The sequence below is a fragment of the Patagioenas fasciata genome, chromosome 19, assembly GCF_037038585.1.
Source record: "Patagioenas fasciata isolate bPatFas1 chromosome 19, bPatFas1.hap1, whole genome shotgun sequence".
NCBI lineage: Eukaryota > Metazoa > Chordata > Aves > Columbiformes > Columbidae > Patagioenas > Patagioenas fasciata.
Genome location: NC_092538.1, coordinates 9891957 through 9917404, shown reverse-complemented (window position 1 = coordinate 9917404; position 25448 = coordinate 9891957). Strand labels below are relative to the sequence as shown.

The 25448-nt window shown below is 41.0% G+C and overlaps 1 protein-coding gene across 7 annotated transcripts in view; it reads left to right on the top strand.

Annotated features, from left to right (window-relative positions):
- NCOR1 (nuclear receptor corepressor 1) overlaps window positions 1-25448 on the top strand; it is a 57708-nt gene that overhangs the window by 5363 nt on the left and 26897 nt on the right. For all 7 annotated transcript variants that reach the window (XM_065853057.2, XM_071816895.1, XM_065853055.2 and 4 more), the window contains exons 2-16: window positions 5405-5582; window positions 7199-7335; window positions 8959-9154; window positions 10630-10812; window positions 13215-13328; window positions 14512-14568; window positions 15012-15064; window positions 16228-16294; window positions 16453-16625; window positions 16877-16967; window positions 18462-18640; window positions 19101-19155; window positions 19935-20036; window positions 23873-24003; window positions 24416-24633. In XM_065853057.2, coding sequence (XP_065709129.1) covers window positions 5475-5582; window positions 7199-7335; window positions 8959-9154; window positions 10630-10812; window positions 13215-13328; window positions 14512-14568; window positions 15012-15064; window positions 16228-16294; window positions 16453-16625; window positions 16877-16967; window positions 18462-18640; window positions 19101-19155; window positions 19935-20036; window positions 23873-24003; window positions 24416-24633 — 1864 coding nt within the window. In that variant the 5' untranslated portion in view covers window positions 5405-5474. The remainder of the gene's footprint in view (window positions 1-5404; window positions 5583-7198; window positions 7336-8958; window positions 9155-10629; window positions 10813-13214; window positions 13329-14511; window positions 14569-15011; window positions 15065-16227; window positions 16295-16452; window positions 16626-16876; window positions 16968-18461; window positions 18641-19100; window positions 19156-19934; window positions 20037-23872; window positions 24004-24415; window positions 24634-25448) is intronic.

Below are 25448 nucleotides of genomic sequence, written 5' to 3'. Positions count from 1 at the left end.
CCAGATTCAAGACTCTACACTTGCCCTTGTTATATTTCATTCAATTTTTCACTGCCCAACTCTCCAGCCTGTCCAGGTCTCTGGATGGCAGCACAGCTTCCAGTGTCAGCCACTCCTCCCAGCTTGGTGTCATCAGCAAACTTGCTGATAGTGCACTCTATTCCCTCATCCAAATCATTGATGAATATATTGAATAATACCGGCCCCAGTACTGACCCCTGAGGCACTGCACTAGATCCAGACCTCCAACTGGACTCTGCCCCATTTACTCAGATCTTAATTTACTGAAGCTGCTGATTTAAAAACAAAATCCCCTAACTCGGTTTAAGCCTTACATGACTGTAATCTAGTTCTTTGTGCTCTTTATATCACACTTAGTTTGCTTAAAAACGAGGAAAATTCCCGGAAGGATGTGAAATTTAATTAGCAAATGTTGGTTAAGTACTTCAAGATGGCATGAAAATGACTCTAAATGTAGAAATGTTGGCTTTTTTCATATATGTGAAGAGAAACGGAGTCTACCCATGAGACGGGTGTTTTATCGGTGAAGGGGAACGGGAATCCCAGGCTATGGTTCCGCAGACAGCGAGGAGGTGACTCCGCATCCTTCTGGCCTCTACCCCTTCCCTTCTGCTGGTGTCACCCTTGGTGCGGTCACAGCCTGGATGGGTTTGGGGAACTGCCCTGCTAAAAATAGTCCTGGTTTTTAACCTGCTGTGTTTTCCCGAGTGAAGAACTGCTTTTCTCGGACAGCACTAGCTTTTGCCTGCTTAAGTGCTGCAAGACTCAAGTCTTATTTCTGATTTAGTCATTGCCTGTTTCCTGGGTAGTTTTTGATAGATTTCTTAACCTTTCTGTGACTCATTTTCCCATGTGTATGCTGAAGATGATCTGTACTTCTGCTTCATTCTGAGGCATTTTGAGATCTGGAGATCAAGAGATGTGGTCCAAATTAGTATTGCCTCATAGAAAACAAATCAGGAATTATGCTATGACTGTTGCCATTATAATAACCAGTTCTAAATCATTTGTAACTTACTCAAAATTCTCCACATATGGCAAATGTAAATGTGAACAGTAGCTTTTAAGGGAGAGTCTGAATTGGATTTGTTCGGTAGTTTGAGCTGGCTGAAGAGAAAAATATCGTAATACCTTTAGAAGTAAACATTGTTAAATCATTTCCTTGGCTGAGAAGCTCAAAATAACACAGGGCCCAGTATCTCTTCATGGTTCCTGAAACTGTTATTCTTGTCACTGTTTTTTCTCAGCTAAGGATCTTCAGACTTAACAGTTTCGTTTTTGACTCTTTACTCCTACTTCTTCTGCAATTATTATTATTTTTTAATGTTGCCCATTCAACGCTGCTGGGTTTCCCCATTGCATAATATGTTTTACCACGGAGTCTGGGAATGTCAGTGAAGTGGGACACTACAGCAAAATGGACCAGGTTCTGAAGTACAAACCAAGAAATGCTTCTTTCTGCTCCTTTTAATCATCAGTATTCAGTGAGACAGACGATTTGCCAGCCTGGTTGGCCGCTGCATGAAAGTATTCACAGCCTAATATCTTTGTGAGACATTTAAGGCACAATTCCAAAGTCTATAACAGTTCTTATAAATGTTTATATTAGAAACCTCTGAAATTTGCGGAGTAACATGTAAAGGTATGAAGATACTTGACTGAAAAATCTAATCTTGCTGTCGTTAACTGAGCAGTTGGAAGCTGATTCCTTGTGTTGTAATTTGTCAAGGGTGCTGAAAATGAAGATGAGCAGCCTCTGTTCTGGCAGAGGAAACCAGGGGAAGGATCAGAGAGCAGAGAGAGTTAATAGTGAGGAGCTTTACAGGAGCATTCTGGTTGGATCTGAATGGAACTGGGTGAAGCTTTCATGACTAATGGAAGGATACAGCGGTGAGGAAAGCCTGGATGAGTTTGTTTACAGTCTACGCACACAATTACAGATTTATGCAAAAAGACTGTCGTATTTAAGCATAATCTGAACATATGGAACTTGCAGAGGTTACAGCAGGAAGCTGACCAAGAAATAGATTGATGGAAGAATAATCTGTGTTCACTGGCTACATGTGAGCAGATGCTGAAGAGAGAGGCAGATGCTTTTAGATGAAAGTTTGCCTGCAGAGAAATAAGAGCTGAAGTCAAGTACTTACATCCACAATCGCAGAATTAAGGTAGTAAGACATGGAGAGATGAGCAGAATATCAATGATAATTCTATAGGTGAACGTTGGCAGAAATAAGTGTAAATAAGCTCCTGCTGTAGGAGCCTGGGAGATAAGATGGGGTCTGCAGGGTGTATAGAGAAGTTAAATTAGGAAAGTGTGCAGGCACATATAAATGTCTGTAAAAAGAGGTTTAGAGGGAGAGAATATTGCACTTTAATATCATTTTATATGTTGTTGATTTTGTCTTGAAAGAAATGAGGTCATATGCAGAATGCCCATATTTTAGTTCCCTCCTCGCCTTGTTATTGCCAATCTGTAACCATGTATTTTCCTCTACTGTTGCTACCCTTATCTCTTCCTGCTGTTGTGTCAGTTCCCCCAATGAGGAAGAAGAATGCACCCGCACCATCGATAACTTCGTTTTTTCATTCCTTCACTTCCCACCTCACTTAGTGAACACAATGATATCCTCTAATGCTGTTTCTCTTGCCTTCTGTTGGCAGCTTTTCTTTGTTTCACTTTTAAAATATTATTATTATGGTGCTACGAACATGATCATACTTGCAGTTCTCAGCAGGAAAGCCGTTAGACTGAATGTTTTCATATTTGTTATGTAAAACTTGGAGGTTATGAGATAAGGGATTTGAGTTAACATTGCTGCATGGATGGAGAATGTTCGTGCTTGTGCGCTGTACCTCCCTTTCCACATCTAGCACAGAATGTGGAGAGACAGTCAGCACCTCTCATTGCTGCTTGTTGTGAAAGGTTCTTTCAGTGAAGATTTCAAGACTAAGAGTCCTCAGGCAAACGTAACAATTTGTACACTGAAGTTCTTGTGAATGGAGCAATGACCTTTATAACATCACACAAAGTGTGGATCGATCTTTCAGCACCTGGGTTGATGATCAACTGGCGAGTTTGGCTGAATATTGAGAAAATAAGGAGAAGATGTAACTTGACAGAGAAACTAGGAAGGACCTTGAATCATGCCCCAGTTGGTCTATATTCATGTGTGATTTTCAAGTGGTTACTTCCCTGGCCCCCTCTGCATCCTCAGGTTCTTCAGATCTGTCTGACAGGTCAGCACGTCAGGGAAGAGAATAAGAACAGGAGGAGTGTTTATGGATATTTTCGCAGAATCCGGTGTGCGTTTCTGTCTCCTAGTGCCTCAGAATGGGCATCACAGAGCTAGAGGAGGTTTGGAAGTGGTTGACAAGGAACAACCAAGTAGACTGGGATTCTTCAGCATGGAAAGATAAAGGTATATGATAGAAGCCTGCAGAATCACATATGCAACAGGGGGAAAAAATGAATAGGAAATAGCTGTTTGGTCTGTTCCAATGCCAAAACTAGAGACGTCAAAGGAAGGCAGCAGGTCCAGAGTGAACAAAAGCTGGTGGTTTCTCATGCAAAGTGCCACTAAACTGTAGAAGTTCTTGCAACAAGCAGTTGTGAATGCTGAGAGTTTACACTAGTTCAGAAAATGGCTGGACGAACTGGTGGAAAAGAAAGTAATTGAGAAATCTTAAGCAGAAAGGCTCTGACTCATTGGAGTGTTCAGGTACTATAGCTGGCAGCTAACAGTGTGCATTAGCTGAAACTGCTGCTTTCTGACAGCAATTCTTGATTCAGGGGAAAGCACGTGATGCAGACCTATTAGACCATCACGGAGTTGGCAAAGATGTAACTCTAATGAATGCAGTATGAATGATGAAGTATAATAAATGTTAATGGTGAAGAATTCTGTGTTAGAACTTGTCACTTGGATATGAATTGTAGGTACTATAATAGATATATAGGTACTATAAAGCACAAAATTAGGGATCTGTAGTATTGCTTTGAAAGAGAAACTAAGGTTTTTTTTCTTTAGTTTTTTTGTATCTGAAATTCAAGTTTAAGAGGTAAATCTAAATTTGTCCCATTATTCTGATAGTCCAACATGTAAAGCTTGCTTTGTTTGATGGAGAGCTGGGAGAAAAACCCCCAAACCAAACAGGAATGGTAAAATATATTGGATAAACTTGCTGTGTCTGATCCTTTTCTAAGCTGATTTTGTCTGTTGATTGTTAATGGAAAATACAGTTCAGAAATATAACCTTACATGTGATGTTTGTGAAAGGCTGCAGATTAATGTGCTTCGAAATGAAGCCATCGAGTCAGAGATCAACAGGTACTTCATCTGAAGGTCTGATATGTCTGCTCGGCTCTGGACTGGAGATTGAGAATTTGCTGCAGGTCTGATAGAATTTGTATTTAATACATAGACTCCAAGGATTACATCTTCTGAGCTATCAGAAAGAAATATCTTGTATTTTAAAAATATGTATGTTCTGCTGTTTTGGTTAGAGCCGTGATTTACTTGCTCAAAGCACTGATGGGTGCAGTGTTTAATCAATGTCTTCTGAAACTATCCATGACATCCCAGCTGCTTGGACATTTTTAGGGAACTTGGCAGGGTTTTTTCAGTATTTAAAACCTTCCCCAGATCAGTATGTGTTTCAGCATTCACTGTTAATCTGTAGCTGGAGAATACAATAGAGGCAAAGTAGTCATCACATGTCAACTAAGCAGGATTGTTTTAAGGCTTCAGAGTATATTCGGTTTTTGGCATCCCATCTGAGACAACCTGCGCTGTCAATTGCAATAGTGTTGGTTTTCCTTTGTGACTGCCTCGTTAAACTAACTGCTTCTGTAAGCTGCGGTTAGACGCTAATAGTATTTTAAGGCCTGACTAATACACTGTGGTTTAATGAGCTGTAGGTGGCATTGAGTAAAGCAGCCCTAAAACTACCTGAATCTGAAAGTAAGAAGCAGTTCATAGAATCCGAAAACTCTGTAGAAGAAATGAAAGTGAACTTTATGTTGTGCTAAATAAATTTACTGTAAATAAAGAGTCCCTCTATAGGCCATTATAACCTCTTTAACATCTATGTGAAGTGACCTACTTTTCTTTTAAAATCCTCCTAATTCAACTGGTAACTGGTAATGTGATGTATTCCGACAATATAATCCTCAAATCTTTGTGTAGACAATGCTGACATGTCTCATTTTGCACCCATTTAAGACCTGTTAACGTGTTTCAGACTAGAGTAACCTATTAAATAAATACATCAGGAAAAAGCTTTTACTGGTAATGGTTGTTTTGCTTAGGTGACTATGGCTGTAATGTATTGTGAGTACATCTGGTACTTCAGTGCTTATCAGTGATCTTTTTTCCTTTAGGCGCTTTCCTAGAAACATGATTGCTTGCTGGTCTTGATCTCACAGCTCTGGGAAGACTTCTTCTCTGATAATGTCAAGTTCAGGCTACCCTCCTAACCAAGGGGCGTTCAGCACAGAACAGAGTCGTTACGCTACCCACTCTGTCCAGTACACCTTCCCCTCCACCCGACACCAGCAGGTAAGGACACGGGAGGATTACAAATCCAACAAGAGGATCATTTGGGTGTTTGCTGTGCCAAATGGATTTTTTTTATTGAACTGATGTAATCCAAGTCGATCATATTTGAAAACAGCGGAGTTGCAGACACACGTGCCCAGTTAAACCTGACTGGGGAAAGCTGTATGACAATTTGGTTTGTGCCTTTGGAGTCTGGCTCTTGTGCTAAGGCTGATGGGTCAGCTTGTTCAAGTGTGTTGTCTCTTGGAGGCTCTGACTGTGGTGCAGTTTCTGGGAAGCATAATCTTGGTTCCTTCTGAGGTGTGACCTGGAAAGGATGCAATGACCTGTTGAATGATGCCTTCCTGCAATGCTGTAGCTGAAATTATTTGAATCCCTGGCTACAGTTTAATGCAATTTTGGCTTTTTAAAGGTTTTGCCCTACAGCTTGTCAGTGTTATCTATTATTATGCAAATAACCTGTCTATAGTCAGTATACATTTAATATGAATGCAGTGTTCTGGGTGTAACAAATCCGTTGAGAGACTGGGCTTTTGGGGCATTTGTAGGTACTAAATTTTTATGGGGAATTAATCTCCTCTTAGGCCTTGGAGCATAAGAAGTGAACCCATAGTCATCTTTCCTTCTATGGAAGGATTGGGGTAGATTATCTAAATGCAGTGCTTGACAAAATCTGCGTGCAAGGTGGAGTATGTGAATCGGAAGTGCAAAAGTTTGTGTTACACTCTGATTTTATTTTTCTTTTCTGGAGCAACTGTATTAGTGCTTCCTTCTGCTACCCAGAATTAGGGGCCTGGACCTCTAAGAACCTCCTGCTTGTCATTTCTGCTGAGCATTTATTCTGCCACCCTGAGCTCTCTGGCACATTAGGCTGCAGAGGACTAAGCTGTTGGTGTCAGAACAGCTCTGGTTTCCCCTATTTTAATGAAACTCTCCTTCTGCTACAGACACTTCAGCTGTTTTGTTCTACTTACATGTTTGCAAAAGGAAATTCAAGAATTGGAGCTTTTTGGCTTGCTCCGTATTTATTTTTAGATAATTTGTAAAAACTAAATCTTACGGGTAATGACCTATTGTGTGTGTCATAGAGCCTCTCTGGTTCATGCCAGCTGCATGTAATTTTTAAAAGCAAGTCATCGAAGACGTATATATACAAATAAATTGTCTTGTACTTTGCTTTGATTATAAATTTTTATCAGTGAGAAGATGCATCTTGTCTGACTCTTAGTCCTAATTAATAGTGCCTGATATAAAAATGTCTTGAGGTGATAACAGAAGAAATTGCCTCAGGCTTGCTGAAATATATTCTCAGTTTACTACTTGGTAGCTGAATGTGCAAAATTGATTTTTAAATGATTTTTTTTTTTCAAATGATATTCTTCTGCTGCTGACTCATTTGTGTTTTCTTAGAAGTTAATAAACTAGGTGGAATTCTTAGCATAAGTGTTTATTCTCTTGAAAGTTCATTTGAAATTAGAACTGCCACTTCATTTTTTGAGCTGAGATAAGGCTTTCTTGATACGGTCTTGGTCTGTGTCATTCCATGACACCAAACGCTTTTGATCCTGTCGTCTGCACCTTTGTTCTCGTTAACATCAGAGGTGTGTTTCGTTTAGGAATTTGCGGTTCCCGATTATCGTTCTTCTCACCTGGAAGTCAGTCAGGCAACCCAGCTCTTGCAGCAACAGCAGCAGCAGCAGCAGCTCCGGCGCAGACCGTCCTTGCTTTCCGAATTCCACCCAGGCTCTGACAGGTGAGGGCGCTGGTTTTGAAACCTGTGAACGCAGGACTCAGTCCATGCTTTCTGTAAAGTTGGTTTTACCTTCTGGATAGAAAAGGTTTTGAGTTTCAGCTCAACTAACATATTTGTTTCATAGACAGGAGGTGACAGTTTTGCTACACCTCTCCTAACAACACTGTCATTAAGCTTCTGAGAAAGCAAGTGCGCATTCCAGACTTTATGATGCTGTTTAGGCTAAAAGTTTATAAGGTTTGTACCTTTGGATAATTTAATCTTGCCGAGTAGAAGCAACAAGTGCAAGAGTTGTTACAGTGTGAATATTATCTGTCATATTTCCTAGATTAAGCTTGCTTATTCACCAGATGGTATTGACGTAACAACAGAGGTAATTGGATATTTGAGTTGTAAGAATTGTAAAACACTGCAATGTAGCACAGAATGGACTATCTGGGCACAGAGGACTGAATCGGAGCGTATGCTGCCTTTGGCAAGTCACTTGACAGCTTCATGTCATTTGTTCTAAATACCCTTTTTGCCAGTCTTGTGTACCACTGCTGTCGCTGTGTAAATAGGTGCAACTTATCTGGGCCCAGTAGGTTAACTGAGGACAAGGATAGCGGACAACTACAGTGAACCACGTGCTGTAATTTAGTTTCAGATTGGTAACAGCTTACTTCTTAGTAAAACAGGTTACTTCATCGTGGATATTGATGGATGTTCAGATGTACGTTACTATTACTGTGAGGTTGATAGGTTCAAGAAAGATTTCTGACTGTATTAAGCATTAATTTGACTATGTACCTGTAGAGTATTGGATGTACTTTGAAAACCCAATTTAGCAATTAAGAACCCACTACAGATAAGAATAAGATTAACTGGATCGTAGTAAGTTAGCAAGCATACGATTCTGTTTAGAGGAGAGGTTACTATATGATGTATGCACCTCAATTCTTTAGCATATTAATATGCTGATGTATAGTCACAAGCAAGTGTTATTGTTTGTAACAACCTTGTTTTTCTTGGACTCTTAGTAAGTATATCTGCTAGGAGTGACTTTATCTGCTGGATTACTGCTGGCAGTTTATTTTGCTATAACTGAGAGGTGCCTGAGGACTGGAGGAAAGCAAATGTCACTCCAGTCTTCAAAAAGGGCAAGAAGGAGGACCTGGGTAACTATAGACCAGTCAGCCTCACCTCCATCCATGGGAAACGGATGCAACAACTTCTCCTTGGTGCTATCTCAAGGCATATGAGGGATAAGAGGGTCATTAGGGGCAGTCAACATGGCTTCACCAAGGGGAAGTCGTGCTTGACCAACCTCATTGACTTTTATGAGGACATAACAAGATGGATGGATGATGGCAGAGCAGTGGATGCGATCTACCTTGACTTCAGTAAGACATTTGGCACAGTCTCCCACAGTATCCTTACAGCTGAACTGAGGGAGTGCGGTCTGGATGATCAGATAGTGAGGTGGACCGCAAACTGGCTGAAGGGAAGAAGCCAGAGAGTTGTGGTCAACGGGGCTTCATTAAATTGCATCTCTTATATATTTGAAAAGGGTTGAGGAACGCCAAATAGGGTTTTTTGGATGGAAAGTGTGTATGTTAATAGCTTATCTCTTCTATATATTAGGCCACAGGAAAGGAGAACTGGATATGAACAGCAATTTCATCCAGGTCCATCTCAGACAGATCATGATTCACTGGAATCTAAGCGACCACGTCTTGAACAAGTCTCTGATTCCCATTTTCAGCGTGTCAGTGCAGCTGCTGTCTTGCCGTTAGTACATCCTCTGCAGGAAGGGTTGAGGTCTGCAGATATTAAGAAGGTAAAGATATTGACCTAATAATTTTTTTTTTTTTTCTGTTAGGTATTTTTTTCGTTTGTTCAGGTTCATTCTTTAGTCCCAGAAATTTATTTCTGCACGTTATCACAAACTGTGGTCTTGAGTCAGTGTTGGTCTTTTATACAAAGAACAGGAAGATAAATCTGCCTCAAACACAGTAAAGAGACCTGAAGTTCTGAGTTGCCACTACGTACTTAGGTCATTAAAACCTCAGTTGCAGAACGATTAAAGTATAGTGCCTGAAGTATTTCTGCTTTTCAGTTGAAAGCTGTTGGCAAATGCATCCAAGTCTATTTTTTTCTGCAATGAATATTTGTACTGAATGGTCGAAGTACTCCCTGCCACCCTCTCTCCCTTTTAAGCATTTCAAATGAATCTGCTTATTTACCTAACAATTATACATGTCACTGTCTCATTTTGGGTAAATCTAAGGCAGTCTAGTTTGGTGTGGATATTTTGTATTGTAGATACTGAATATTGATGACAGCAATTTGTGTAGAGCAGACAAATGTCTCTTAAATGAATATTTAATACCTCCTCTCATGCACTCACGCAAGCGCACAGACTCGTACACCGAAAGGTGGTGCATAGTGGGTGTGACTTCTGAAGGTGGGTGCTCAAGTTGCTAAATTTGGATCATATAGAGGAAAATTTCACCATATGGATTCAAAAGCTAGTAGGCACCAGACTTTTAAAAAGTTGATTACTTATCTTGCCTTCTTTCTACCATTTTTTTAAATCCTGTGGATAAACCGTCTGTGAAATAAAATTATAGCATGTGATTTCTTAATAACTTGCCTGTTGTGTAGCAAAGATAATATCAAAGGGGGCTGGAGAAACTGAGCTAAGGTGTGCAGTGTCAACATGCTTGCATGTCACTGAGGTTTTACCCAGGCACTATGTACAGAAATCTGCTGTCTCAGTTAAAAGATACTGCCTGGTATAATGTTGAGGAGAAGTGGCATTCAGACATGTCATCTTTCAGTCCCTTTGGTTGAGTGAGGGATGTTTTACTGAGCTGGCGTTGGACAGCAAGGTGGCCACGGAGCGTGATGGTCTGAGGGCATAAGGTGCAACAGAGCTTATGTTAAAACATGAAGCATGTTGAAATTTGTTGTTTGGAAACAGACAGAAAAAAAAAAGACAAAAAAGTCAGAGCCAAATGAGCAAATGACCACCTGTCCTCTCTTAAGTCATCGCTTCTTGTAAGTCACGTTAAGTTCAAGAGAACTGTTTCTAAACACAGCTGGCTCCAGATGTACCTTGTCAGGCTGATCAGGGTTATCTTCAAGAATATCCTCATCAATACATGTGCAGAGTATTGAGGATTTGCTTTTAAGTAACCTTTCCTTTCAAAATGTAAGGTATTGTTTGTGTTTATGAAGATGTATTTTTAAAAATGTTATCAATGTGACTGATTTCTCCCAATCTCCCCCCACCTCCTGTCCCCGTGAAAGGACCCGGCTTTTGGAGGAAAGCATGAGGGACCATCTTCTCCAATCTCCGGTCAGCCTTGTGGGGAGGACCAAAATGCTTCACCTTCAAAACTGTCAAAGGAAGAATTGATACAGAGCATGGACCGTGTAGATCGCGAAATTGCGAAAGTTGAACAGCAAATCCTCAAACTGAAGAAGAAGCAAGTAAGCAGAGCAGACGCTGTTATACATACATATGTATCTTATTACCTGCCAGTGAAAAAGTGCTGGAATGTTTAATAGTTGAACATCGTGTCGTTTTAAACATTTTTGAAAATAGGAGAAAGCCATGTAGGAACACCAACAGTAGCTGACTTTATATTTTAAGCTTCTGTTAGAAGACTAGTGACACAAGGGCACTGTGACTGTAATTTCAGCTTTAAAGATGACTGTTGGGTGAGGGGACACAGCCTGTGCAAGGGGAGAATCCCTTGTGGGTGTATCCAAAACCAGAACTTGTACGCAAGTCATCTGTATGCACAAGGGCAAGAGATCTTAACATCTGGAGCTAAAGTCAGCCTTGGGGGAAAGTAAACAGACAGCAGAGAAATAAAGGAGGAAATATCACTGGTTTTTGTACGATCCTGGCTGTGCTCTCTGTCCAAGAACTGCACTTCAACTGTTGGAAGCAAAGGCCTATATTATTCGATATATTCATCGATGATTTGGATGAGGGAATAGAGTGCACTATCAGCAAGTTTGCTGATGACACCAAGCTGGGAGGAGTGGCTGACACTGGAAGCTGTGCTGCCATCCAGAGACCTGGACAGGCTGGAGAGTTGGGCAGCGAAAAATTGAATGAAATATAACAAGGGCAAGTGTAGAGTCTTGCATCTGTGTAGGAACAACCCCAGGTTCCAGTATAAGTTGGGGAATGACCTATTAGAGACCAGCCTAGCAGAAAGGGACCTGGGGGCCTGGTGGACAGCAGGATGACCATGAGCCAGCGCTGGGCCCTTGTGGCCAGGAAGGCCAATGGTACCTGGGGTGGATTAGAAAGGGGGTGGTCAGTAGGTCAGAGAGGTTCTCCTGCCCCTCTACTCTGCCCTGGTGAGACCACACCTGGAATATTGTGTCCAGTTGTGGCCTCTCAGTTCCAGAAGTACAGGGAACTGCTGGAGAGAGTCCAGCGCAGGGCAATGAAGATACTGAAGGAAGTGGAGCATCTCCCGTGTAAGGAAAGGCTGAGGGAGCTGGGGCTCTGGAGCTTGGAGGAGACTGAGGGGTGACCTCATCAATGTTAATGATCTTTCAAGGTCTCTTCCAATCCCTAACATTCTGTGATTCTGTGAAATGTTTGCTGGCAGTGGTTGTTGCCTTCCCAGTAGCTGCTGTGGCCAACTAAACCCACCCTTCAATCCAGGCATCTGTTATTCACTGGTAAAAAACAAAGTCCTTGTCTCCTTTTCTGACTTTCGAAGATCCAGACAGAAGTAGTACCAGCTTTGAGTTTTTTGTAGGAAATGAGTGTTACGCTATAGGATTTGTTAATGTGTAGGTCCAGGGTAACAAATAGACAGCTCTTTGGAATGCTTGTTTTTATGGGCTGGAAGTATTTAATTATGTGTGAATTTTAATGACCTGTAAGGTGACCTTCAGCAGAAAAAAAACCAAAAAAGACTGTCACTAAGTACCTGACTGTGTGTTAATGATGCTTATCTTTTGTTTGTTCAATTTTCCACAAAATCAGCAAGTACTATGCATATCATCTCTGCAGGTTCATTTGTGCATGTTTGTACTATGATTTGACTTTAAAAAAATTACAAAATTGCTGTTGCCCGCAATAATTGAGCCTGTTTGTTATGGCATTCTGAAAAAAAATCAGATTTTGGATTCTTATACAGCAATATAGCACATTCTAGCCAGTGCCGTAGGACAGGATGGATCTCTAGTGTCAGAATTTCTTTGTTGCATCTTTGCGGCAGGTATGGATGAAGGATATTTACAATTAAAACAATCAAGGAAGATGTCACTGAATCAGATTTATTTGATGTGAAAGTAAATCACAGCTGTGTAGTAGCCGGGAAGATAATACAGGTTTTTTTTCCTTGTTCAGTATTGTAACAATCTTGGAACTTCAATAAACGTGGAGTGGTTTATTTCTGCTGTGAAGTATGTTTAGAATTTTGTTCTCTGTGGATTGTTAGAAGGACTTTTGTTCCTTTTTAAGAAACAAGACATTAGTAATAATGAGACTTGAATATCTACAATGTAGAAAGACATCTCTGTGGATTACTTCCTCTGTGAGAAGGCAAGTTGGGTGTAACTGTTCTCTAGAATCATTATTTTTGTTTAAATAGTGGTAGTTCATAATGTGACAGTGGCTTTAAATGTCAAGCTGAAACAAGGCTGTAAACAGTTAATTTTGTTTACCAACAGTACAAAAAATAGTCTTGTTACTGTCCCTGTTGGCATTAAAACCATTTGGTTCATTCCTTGTCCGTTAAGAAGAGAAATAACAGGCAGCGCTAACTGTTGATCAGATGCGTGTTTTATCTCTGGTGACTAATTACTGGTAAGGGTAACGTGGTGCGGATGGCTGATTTTCTTTTTCTTTCGTCTCTTAGCAACAACTTGAAGAAGAAGCTGCTAAGCCTCCCGAGCCAGAGAGGCCTGTCTCCCCTCCTCCAGTGGAACAGAAACACCGCAGTATTGTCCAAATTATTTACGATGAAAATCGGGTAAGCGCGCTTTTCAGTTGACTGAGTGTAGCTGGGCAAGCCTTGTGCATTCGTGAATCCATTTAGCACTTGGTTTGAGTTCTCATATCAGAGATCACGTGTACTGGAGAAAGCCAGTATTGATCGGGCTTAAAACAAATAGCACGTGTCTATACTCGCTTTCTTATGTAAAGCGTTATTAAAGATATATTAATCCATTTGTATACGTAGCACTTGATTGGTATCTTTCCGTCTGCAGTAGTACAAAAGGCCAGTCTGCTTGGCAGCTTTCATCTTCAAACCATGCAGTTTAGGATAATTACTTTTAATATTCAACTACTGTTGGCTAAAATTTGGTTAAAGTAATAGGACTAGAGTTCAGTTTTAGATGTTTTGAGACCAGAAAAACCATTCTACCAGGATAACACTATAATATTTCCTTGATATATAATTATTTTGTACAGCTTGTAAGTTCCCAAGAATTTATCAAGATTGAAATCACATGGAAAGAGGTTGGAATTTAGCAGAACACTTTCTGATAATAACTGCTTTATGAAATGGTTTCTTGTATATTTTTCTTTGCAGATGTCTTGGGGCAAGCACATACAGCTATGGGGGGGGAATGACACAAATTCAAGCGAGTAGGTTGGGTCAATTCACATAGCTTGTCTGCTGAATAAAGGGCTTTGGAAGGTGCTACAGGCTTGAAATGGATTTGCGAAAGGAAAGTGGCCGGTCCTGTGCTGCCTCCTTTAGGGTCAGAATTATTTTGGGGTCTTCACCCAGTGTGAGGGAAGGACCTTTGATGTACTCCTTTGTGTCTGTACACATTGATTCACACTCCCAGCCTTTGCAATTGGAGAATTTTAGTCTCAATTCCATTTTTCAAAGCTATCTATACTTGGTTTTACTGGACACCTTTCTTCTCCTAATAATTATTTGCTATATTAGTTATTAAATGTGTGTTCTTTTTGAACTGCAGAGGTCAGTTTCTGCTTTTATGCCCTTTTATGCCCATGTCTCCTTCCAGACATGGAGGTCACAGTAGTCAGGTTTCCTCCTTTGCTGAGGCAACACCGCAGAAGTAGGTTAAGAAGGATCACACAGGGCTTTATCAGCTGGCATAGGGGACAGAGTTCAGCTATACATTTGGTATTAACTTCAGATGATTTACTCAGCCTATGCAAAAAAATCTTATTTGCAGAAAAAAGCAGAAGAAGCTCACAAGATTTTTGAAGGTCTTGGTCCAAAAGTTGAACTGGTAAGTTGTGGGCTTTGTTTTCAATTTCCTTTCATTCTGTTTTCTGTGTTGCCAGTGTTGCTTTGGTGTCTGTAATTCTAGTGTAAACAGATGTAGTTTTATGTTTATATATAAAATAAGTGTGTGTTTAAATACACTGGTGAATTGAGGCTTGAATGAACTGATTTGCTGCATAATTTTTAAAAATAGATTTGAATCTATTTGTGAGAACAGTTTGAAATACAAAAAGTTGAAATGCTGTTATATACATAAGTAGTTAAAATGATATAATTTTATGTAATGAAATCTGTGCTTTGTGTTGAGTATCTTCTAGTCCCTTGAGATTCCTGCATCTCAGATTAAAGTTGACAGAATATTACAATATTGTTAAATACATTGCATATAATTTTAGAACTACATGCACTGAAAAGTACTAAATGTACCTTTCTAATTCAAAATGGCAGCCACTTTACAACCAACCATCAGACACAAAAGTCTACCATGAAAACATCAAAACGTAAGTGCTGTAATATCTTGTCATTGTGTCATTTGAGTGAATATTTGAGTCTAAACCCCTTAAATTCATTTCTGTGATTTCCAAATAGGATGCGTACACTTCAAACATGTTTAAAAGCTTCCAGTCTGTGTAATTTTCCAATTTCTTTGTTGTAGAACAGCCCTGCAAGAAGTGAGTTATATGTACTGAAGGCAGAGGGAAACAGTAACTCTTCGTCGTAACTTAAAGATAAGAGATGATAAGAAAGATAAGGGGAAAGGAAGAGACACTTCAAGTTGGAGAGTTTTAAAGGGTTTTACTAATGCTACTAATAAATAGAGAATATATACAAAATATACAAAACCAATCTCAAGTGCTGGATGTGGAGTTGGCGTCACTCAGCAGCAGAGCTGGGTGTGCGGAGCTGGCGGCTCCAGCAGCTGCAGCTCAGACCCCCGGAAGTCACAGGCGGGACTGCACAGCAAACCAGAACCTGGTTGCAGGATGCAGGGCCTGAGGCCTGTGGATCACAGGCAGACAGGCAGGGTCCTCTCCAGATGCCGGCCATGGTCGAAGAGAGCTTGACCCTCTTATGTAGGGGGTATGACGATTATGGGATGAAATACTTCCCTTGGTCAGTTCTAGTCACCTGTTCCATCCACCCCTCCTCAAACACACCCCTCTCACAATGGAACATGGGAAAACTTATCAGTCTTTTTTAGCTACCATAGTAATAAATCTAAACACAAGCTTCTTCAGCATTCCATTGGTCTCTTATCAGCACTGAGTACAGCATCCTAGGAAAAATATGCAGGCTAAAACTCAGAAAAGTACAGCCACCTAGAAGAACTGAGCTGAAAGAAAAATCACTGAAAGAGAACCAGTCTTGTTTTTGACAAAACCGGGACAGTAATATATTGTGAAACTCTTTAGGTTTGAATTACAAAGATGATTTGTTTTCTGAAGCACAATACCTTAAGCCAGCTTTACTTATTTTAGCATATTATTTCTCTTGTGGCAAAAGAGAGCACCTGGCTTGAAATGAGCTTTTGTGTCTCCGATGCTTATTCCAGCCATCTTCAAGAATTTTCTCTCTGATACAATACAGTATCAGTTACATCATTGTTTCATCAGTGCTTGATTCCTATGTAACTCACTATTTTCCCCCCAATTTTGTTTCCCAGAAACCAGGTGATGAGGAAGAAGCTAATACTATTCTTTAAAAGAAGAAATCATGCAAGAAAACAACGGGTAATACTACCGTGTTTTTGTAAAAAGAGCATGTGGTTGGTTTTCTGTCTGGATCCTTGATTAACATCCCCAAATTTGTCATGTAAATCCCATGGTATGTGTACGGATCACTTAAGGTATTTGTGTTTCCTTCAAGCTTTACTTTTGGAATTTAACAGGAACAGAAAATCTGTCAACGTTATGATCAGCTGATGGAGGCATGGGAGAAAAAAGTTGACAGGATAGAAAATAATCCACGCAGGAAAGCCAAGGAGAGCAAAACAAGAGAGTACTATGAGAAACAATTTCCAGAAATCCGGAAGCAAAGAGAACAGCAAGAGCGATTCCAAAGGTATTGCCGTAGATTTGAAATATTCCTATAAAATATCACTTAGGACTTAACTGAGCAGTTGTTTGAAATGGCGATACATGAACAGAGTTTGTACTCTGACACTACTTCAGAAAGAATTGCACTAACTAACTTATTTGGGAGACTGGTAGCAGCGTTTTAAACAATTTTGAAGGTTGTCATTGTATACAAAATCTGAAAATACAGCTCTTTCCCACTTTGTGCTTACTGCTTCTGTTGTCCCTTAATTCTAGAGTTGGCCAAAGAGGGGCTGGACTTTCAGCAACTATTGCTAGAAGTGAACATGAGATTTCGGAAATCATCGATGGACTTTCTGAGCAGGAGGTGAGGCTGTTGTCTGTGCTTGGCTATAGGAGCACAGCAAATCACTTGATATCCTTTTGCTGGCAGTGAAAAGTCTCTTTTAAGAGGGTTTGGGTTTTTTTGATAAGACAAGCCCTTGAGGCTGGATTGAGAGTGTGTGTGTGTGAACTTTGGATTGAAGCAGGTCTTAGAAATACTGTTCTTTTAAGGGTTTTGCTTCGAGCAAGTTGACAGTCTATGGGTGAAAGTTAAGGGGCAGGCTGGCAAGGGTGATACTGTTCTGGGTGTCTATTGTAGGCCACCAGATCAGGGTGAGGAAGTTGATGAGGCCTCTACAGACAGCTGAGAGCAGCCTCACAATCACAGGCCCTGGTTGTGTTGCGGGATTTTAACTTCCCTGATGCTTGTTGGAAGGACTACTTGGCCGGCAGCCACAGTCTAGGAGGTTCCTCCAATGCCTTGATGATAACTTTCTGATGCAAAGGGTGGAGGAGCCGACTAGAAGAGGTGCACTGCTGGACCTCATCCTCACTAACAAGGAGGGTCTGGTTGAAGCAGTAAAGGTTGAGGGCTGCCTTGGTTGCAGCAACCATGAGATGGTGGAGTTCAGGATCTCCTGTGGCAGGAGCAGGATAGCAAACAGAATTGCAACCCTGGGTTTCTGCAGGGCGCCGTACCGCTGAGGCCCCAGAGGAAGGCAGGACAATGTTAAGGACTTTGCCTGGGTTGGTGAGGACTGGGTTAGGGAGCAGTTAGGCAATCTGGACATCCATAAATCCATGGATCCGGATGGGATGCACCCGCGGGTGCTGAGGGAGCTGGTTGAGGTCATTGCTGGGCCACTCTCCATCACCAAGGGGAAGTCGTGCTTGATCAACCTCATTGACTTTTATGAGGACGTAACAAGATGGATGGATGGGTAATGGACAAGGGACAAGGGGTAATGGGTTCAAATTGGAACACAAAAGGTTCCACTTAAATTTGAGAAGAAACTTCTTCTCAGTGAGGGTGGCAGACACTGGCCCAGGCTGCCCAGGGAGGCTGTGGAGTCTCCTTCTCTGCAGACATTCAAACCCGCCTGGACACCTTCCTGTGGAACCTCAGCTGGGTGTTCCTGCTCCATGGGGGGATTGCACTGGATGAGCTTTTGAGGTCCCTTCCAACCCCTCACATTCTGGGATTCTGTCCTACATTTCTCTCATGTCTGTGTTCATTGCAGGCTTGCTACAACCTAGTTTTTTCCAGCTCTGACAAACACATGAAAACTCTTCCTTTCCAAAAACCTGCACTATGTTAGTTTTTCATCATTTGTGACACTGTTTACTTTAGCTGACTGTAAATGTTCATTGGGACAGTGACAACTTGTAGAAGAGTTAGGTGGAAACTTCTTTTTGTCCACTTCTTACTTGTGAATGTATATGGTGGTGGAGCTTTCAAGAGTTGTGTAATTTAAGAACTGTAAACATTAGTAGCAACTTTGCTTTCTTTACTATTTCTTTTGTTCTTTGCCCATAGAATAATGAAAAACAGATGCGCCAGCTCTCTGTCATTCCTCCCATGATGTTTGATGCAGAACAAAGACGAGTGAAGTTTATTAATATGAATGGTCTGATGGAGGATCCCATGAAAGTTTATAAAGACAGACAGTTCATGAATGTCTGGACCGACCATGAGAAAGAGATTTTTAAGGAGAAGTAATGGGCTTTCTTATCTTTTATTTTTGTTACATTGCAAATGACAGTTAAATACCGAACCCCGCAGTAAACATCAGTTAAATCGGGAGTGCTGAAACTTTTGTGCAATAGTGTTTGATAATGTTCTTAGTTGGGTGAGTGAAACTTTGCAAAAGTTTTAGACATCACTTATTTTTCAACTGAGTGGCTCAAAGTGCCTCGATGAGAACTTCTTTTAAAAATACTTTAGTTCCATGATAAGGTGAAAATGAAAAGTAGGTATATGTTCTCATTTTATCACCAAATAGCTAATATTAAGTCCTTAGTTCTAAATTTGCACAATGGGGAAACTGGCCTTTTAGACTAATTTCAGTTGTGTAAATCAAAGGCTTGCTGATGGAAGAGATTATTTGGAAGATTGCTTTGCTTATTTGATAACGAATTATGTTGTTAAACTTAAATAATTTCTGATTTATGAAAGGTTTGTCCAACATCCCAAGAACTTTGGTCTAATTGCTTCCTACCTGGAACGAAAGGTAAGACCTTTTTTAATCTAAGTAGAGCCTAGGGTGGGATCCCTAACTTTCCAAATGTAAGTCATTCATCCCAGCATCGTTTTCTCTTCCTGGAAAATATTCGAAGTCCAACAAAAGTTACTGCGTTGACAAGATTTTATAATGCTTTACCCATAACACAGTCAATGCATGCAAACAGCTAAGAAAAGTTAGAGTTATGACACTATTGGCAACAATAAAATAAAATGACGCTTTAGTTTTGATCTTAATTTGTGTTTGAAGGAGGTATAAGCTGTTCATCTACCTCACTCTGTAGATAAGGACGTCACTGGCTCTGCTGAGCCACCGTTCGAACTCTCAGCAATCTTGTTGCCACCTTTCAAACCAGCGGGATCCCACTGCTGGCTGGACTGGTCTTTAGGACTGACTTTAGTCTTTAGAACTGATTTTGCAGAGCTGATATAAGAGATAATGGAGAATTAGGATTTGTTAAAACAATGGTATCGTGAATACATGCTGTTGATAAATAGAAGTTTTGCAAATTGTCTGGTATAGATTAAATGTAGACTGAAGAAGCTGAGGGGTATTATAAATACATGAGGCTTGCGTTTAGCACTGTAATTTTATGCATAGTTATGTTATTATATTTGTGTGTGAATTTACTTCCCTGCTGAGCAAACAAATCTAATAGAGTTTTATTTTAGTCTCGGGGCTGAATAGTTCAAGTGTTGAGAGAAATCAGATACTAAAAATGTATTTTTTTATAACAGTAGTACCTATTTTTTTCTTTTTCACTTTAGAATGTTCCCGACTGTGTATTATATTATTATTTGACCAAGAAAAATGAAAATTATAAAGCCCTTGTGCGACGGAATTATGGAAAACGCAGAGGAAGAAACCAGGTATCTTAAATTTATTAGTCACTTGGATATTGTTATTTTTATTGTTTCATATTTACAGCTGCCTTTCTGTCTGATAGAGCAAGTATATGAAATTTATAAGGAGGAAAGAAAAGGAAAAAGAATTATTTTTACTGCATTTTTAAATTTAAGTAATTCTGATTCAAGGGTGTTCTTGGTTAGTTAGCTTTTAGTTCTGTGGAATATCTGTTTCCTTTGCATATTTGTGATCTTCTTTTTAATATGACAATTAATTTTGTTTAAGGACACTGCTATAGACATTGAAGTTGAATCCATCATTAAATCCTATGATGGAGCCAATAGAAATTAGGTCTAGCATGTGACTTGCAGTGGAAAATATATAATGGCTTCATAATGTCAGTGTTTGTCAAAAAGCAGAAATTAATAGTGATGTTTCTTTGGTGGTCAGGCTGAAAGTCAAACTGGAACTTAGTAGCAAGAAGAAAGAGACCAATTTAATGCATGCAAATAAAATCTGCTGATTCAGGAAGTATTTTTTGGAAGTCTTTGGAGGGAAAAAGATCACAGAATCACAGAATGTCAGGGATTGGAAGAGACCTGGAAAGCTCATCCAGTGCAATCCCCCCATGGAGCAGGAACACCCAGCTGAGGTTCCACAGGAAGGTGTCCAGGCGGGTTTGAATGTCTGCAGAGAAGGAGACTCCACAACCCCCCTGGGCAGCCTGGGCCAGGCTCTGTCACCCTCACTGAGAAGAAGTTTCTTCTCAAATTTAAGTGGAACCTTTTGTGTTCCAGTTTGAACCCATTACCCCTTTTCCTGTCACTGTTTGTCACCGAGAAGAGCCTGGCTCCATCCTCCTGACACTCACCCTTTAGATATCTGTAAACATGAATGAGGTCACCTCTCAGTCTCCTCCAAGCTCCAGAGCCCCAGCTCCCTCAGCCTTTCCTCACACGGGAGATGCTCCACTCCCTTCAGCATCTTTGTTGCCCTGCGCTGGACTCTCTCCAGCAGTTCCCTGTCCTTCTGGAACTGAGGGGCCACAACTGGACACAATATTCCAGGTGTGGTCTCACCAGGCCAGAGCAGAGGGGCAGGAGAACCTCTCTGACCTACTGACCACCCCCTTCTAACCCACCCCAGGTACCATTGGCCTTCCTGACCACAAGGGCCCAGTGCTGGCTCATGGTCACCCTGCTGTCCACCAAGACCCCCAGGTCCCTTTCCCCTATGCTGCTCTCTAATAGGTCATTCCCCAACTTAACTGGAACCTGGGGTTGTTCCTACCCAGATTCAAGACTCTACACTTGCCCTTGTTATATTTCATTCAATTTTTCGCTGCCCAACTCTCCAGCCTGTCCAGGTCTCTGGATGGCAGCACAGCTTCCAGTGTCAGCCACTCCTCCCAGCTTGGTGTCATCAGCAGACTTGCTGACAGTCACTCTATTCCCTCATCCAAATCATTGATGAATATATTGAATAATACCGGCCCCAGTACTGACCCCTGAGGCACTGCACTAGATCCAGGCCTCCAACTGGCAACAGTCATCGTGTTGTGCTTTTTTACCATTTCTGGACGTTTAAACGTAGAGATATTGTAGTTACCATGTTTAATGATGCTGCAGTAAGGAATTACACAGTACCAAAAATCATATTTGTATTTCTTAATTTTAGTAACAAGTAATTAGCGGCTTCTATAACAGCTAGTAAAAGAGAACTTGAGTGTTGAACTTTCTTGCTTGCCAGAATTTTTATCTCACGGCTGCAGAATCCAATTCATCTCCCCCCACCTCCCACGCCAGCTTTGTTTGAAGCCGATATTTTTCATATCTCTGAGTAGCAACCTGAAACTTCCTTGCTGACTGGCAAGTCACGAGAGATTTATGATGTGCTCTAAGATGAGCTGGTGCCAATAACAAGTGCTTCAGCTTAAACTCTGTAAGAGTTCATATAGTTGTGTAAATTAGAAGGCAAACAAATGGAATATTGCAGTGGAAAAGATATTAATCATGGTAATTATGCTGAAATCCTTCAGAGAATGTAGTGAGTGCAACTTGACTCAAGTTTCAGTTTGTGGGCTTTTATTTAAGCGAATCCAAGTGCTAGATGAAGGCATTTCAAGTTAAGAGAAGTAAGGCTTACTGAATTGTGATACATTCTTGTCCTCAAGTAGGTCTAGAAAGGTTGTTGTATAAAATGCTAGCTGGACTGTTCCAGAATGCTTAGACACAACTAAGCATGTTTTTAAACCAAATATGAATTTTCCAATGAAGAGCAAGTTTTGAACAAAGCGTAGAGGAAAGCATGGCTGTATGACGCTTTTGCATCGCTTCTAGAGAATTCCTTAAGTAACTCCCAGACAGGAGGTTCTCACCCGGTGCAGTTTGCCGCCGTTCGGTGGGCAGGCGCAGGTAAGGGCCGCGTCTCCGCGCTGCGGCTGCCGGCTCAGCAGAACTGCATGGCCGAGGATCCAGCGGGTGCCTCGGAGCAGGTGCTGCAGCCGCTGATCTGACGAGACAGAAATTTGCTGTACGTCTGTGACGGCCAATCAAACCGAGCTCGGTGGGGATCGCCTCGGGTGACCCCGGTGAGATTAGAAGGGTGTATGTGAGATGGGTGACGCTGCCGCAGGCAGCTGAACTGGGAGAATGACACAGTTTCCTGGAATAAACGCGTTGCTGGGTCAGGCGGCCTCTGCTAAAGAGCTGAGTGATGGCGGTGCTGGGGTGGTTTTTGTCCTTTTGAATTGTACCCCGAGCTAAAGCCCGTCCCCTTGCCTGGATAGCAAAAGTTCTAATCAACAGATGAATGTGCAGGTACGTCACTGACCGAGGCTTCAACTCTTAAGGTTTGTATTTAACCTGCACTTAAGCTATTGATTATGCATGTTAAATAAATTCACTGTGAAATAGAGAACCCTGTTATTTACAAAGTGTGATGTTAAGTTAGCCAGGCAAAAAGAACGGCAGATTTTCAGCAACTGTTTTGTGAATAGATTATATGTAAAATACAGACTTTTTAAAAATTATTATTATTTATATTCTTCTGAACATGCAGTTTTCAACTCCTTGCTTTTGAGGCCAATCTATCTAGCACAGTGGAAATAATTTGTCTTAGCGTTTGTCTGACATCTTGCTGGAAGAAAATATTTGCATAACCAAGTAATACCAGCATCTTAAGTGCTAACAATTTGCATCAAGATGATAGTGGTTAGTGTTTGGGTTTTCAGCTCCAGTCGACATTATAAAAATGTCAAAAACAGGTCCTTTTAGTGACTATTTCCAGCATCAGTTTTGTTAGTGAAACAGTGACACCTGCTGCTACACTTACAGGAAAGTTGGTTCCTCTGTGAAAAATAAAAGCCTATTTTGAGGAATTTTTCAGTGGACTGTAAAATCTGAGTTAATGAAGTCTCAGGACTTCAGTCTTGTATTTCTCTGTCCTTGCCTTTCCAGGAATTGCCAAGTGGGTATTTTTTTGAAAGTTAGCTTTATGTAAATATTACATATATTTTGCTTTTTGAAGTTGGCTTGCAGAGTCTAATGGCCAAGAAGGAACAAGGTGGTTCTGCACGCCCCAGATTTGAGTGGAGAATATTGCAGTGCTTCCAAATGGGGGACTTGATGATTGGAGGTGGTTTTGTTTGACCCATTCAAGCCCCTTCCGTGTAAACTCCTGTGAGTGGTTCCCTCTGTGTCGCCACAGCCAACTCCCCACCCTCTTACGTTCTGGAGTTTCTTATTAACACATTATCAAGTGGGAGGTGAGGCAGTATCACTGGTTGTGCTGCTCTGAGTACAAGTTGCTGCACCTTGTGATCAAGTCGTTAGAATATGTAAATCCCATTTCATTTCAGCAACAAATTGCTCGTCCTTCTCAAGAAGAAAAGGTAGAAGAAAAGGTAGAAGAGGAAAAAGCAGAAAAATCAGAGAAAAAAGAGGAGGAAAAGAAAGATGAGGAGGAAAAGGATGAGAAGGAGGACTCTAAGTAAGTATATGTATTGAAAATGCATTAATTCACCCTAGATTGCAGATTTTTTGCAAAGATCACAACAGAATTTGCATTAGCCTGACATTGAAATCTGGACTGAAAACTTTTCTTATTTAGTTTTCTCTTTCTAAACTAATCAGAATGGTGGAGAAAACCATGAGATTATTTTTTGCACGTGTGATAGTTTTAATATCTTGTTGGTTTAGGGTTTTTTATATGTTCTATCACAGTGTTCATATGTTCTTAGAAGTTGATAATATCGTGTATCTCTGTTATTCTCTAGCAAGTCTAAATGGTGAGCAGTGAGTGAATTCTGCTTCACTAAAGGTGTCTTTGGGGTTTTGGGGGTTTTGTTTGTGCTATCCTGGCCATCTGAATGCGACTGGATTATATTTGTATCTACTTCCAGAGAGAATACCAAAGAAAAGGACAAAACTGAAGTCGCACCAGAGGAAACGGAGGAGCGGGAACAGGCCACTCCTAGGGGCCGAAAAACTGCCAATAGTCAAGGTCGGCGTAAGGGCAGAATCACCAGATCGATGACAAATGAGGCTGCACAAGCAAGTGCCGCTGCAGCTGCAGCCACCGAAGAGCCCCCACCGCCCCTTCCACCCCCGCCAGAACCTTGTGAGTAGCGTTTACGGGACACTCGGGGACCCGGCTGGTTGTCAGGCTCTTCGGTGACACAGGGCTGTACTCTCTGCGTGCTGTGCACTTCTTCTTCTATTTACTATTACATCTTTATTCTTAGGCCTGCTTATAATTTTGTGATTGTGCTGCTGTTAAATTTCACGAGTGCGGTTCCATGGATAGTACTCTGTGTAATCAGGTGACTCTTAGAAACGCAGGGGAAAAAAAGGCAGTTCAGCCTTTCTATGGTAACTACGTTTTCTCTCTTTGCAGGGTTCATGATGGATCTGTAGAGATCCAAATGGCTTTGATGCAGGTTGACTGTAGCTCACGGAGGTTATTACTAAATAATGGTCCTGATATTGAGTGCTTTAGGGACATTCATAATCTGAAATAGATCCTAGCAAGTTGGGTTTTGTTATTGTTTCTGCACTAGCAGCAAGAGTTTTCTTTAAAATAAAATGTTACTTTTAAAGCTGACATAATTTGTGGTGGTGCAGAAGTACTAGCGAACCTTGTGGCTAGTAAATAATTATGCAGGATGACGGGACAGGTTTTTTTTTGTTGGGATTTTTTTTCAGTGCTCTGTTGTGGCAAAGTTTGTTGCTCCCAGCTCTTCAACTGGGTACTTACAGGCAGCTGCTATTCTAGAATTTGTAACAACTGTTTTGTTGCTCAGCTATTCTGCATATCCTGAAGAACAGAGTACGTGGGCAAATGAGTTCTCATTTAACTGTAAACATCAGAGATTGCGATAGACATTCCTGCTCAGTTGGTGTGGTGGGTTTTTGTCAGAAGTTAAACTAAGGCAA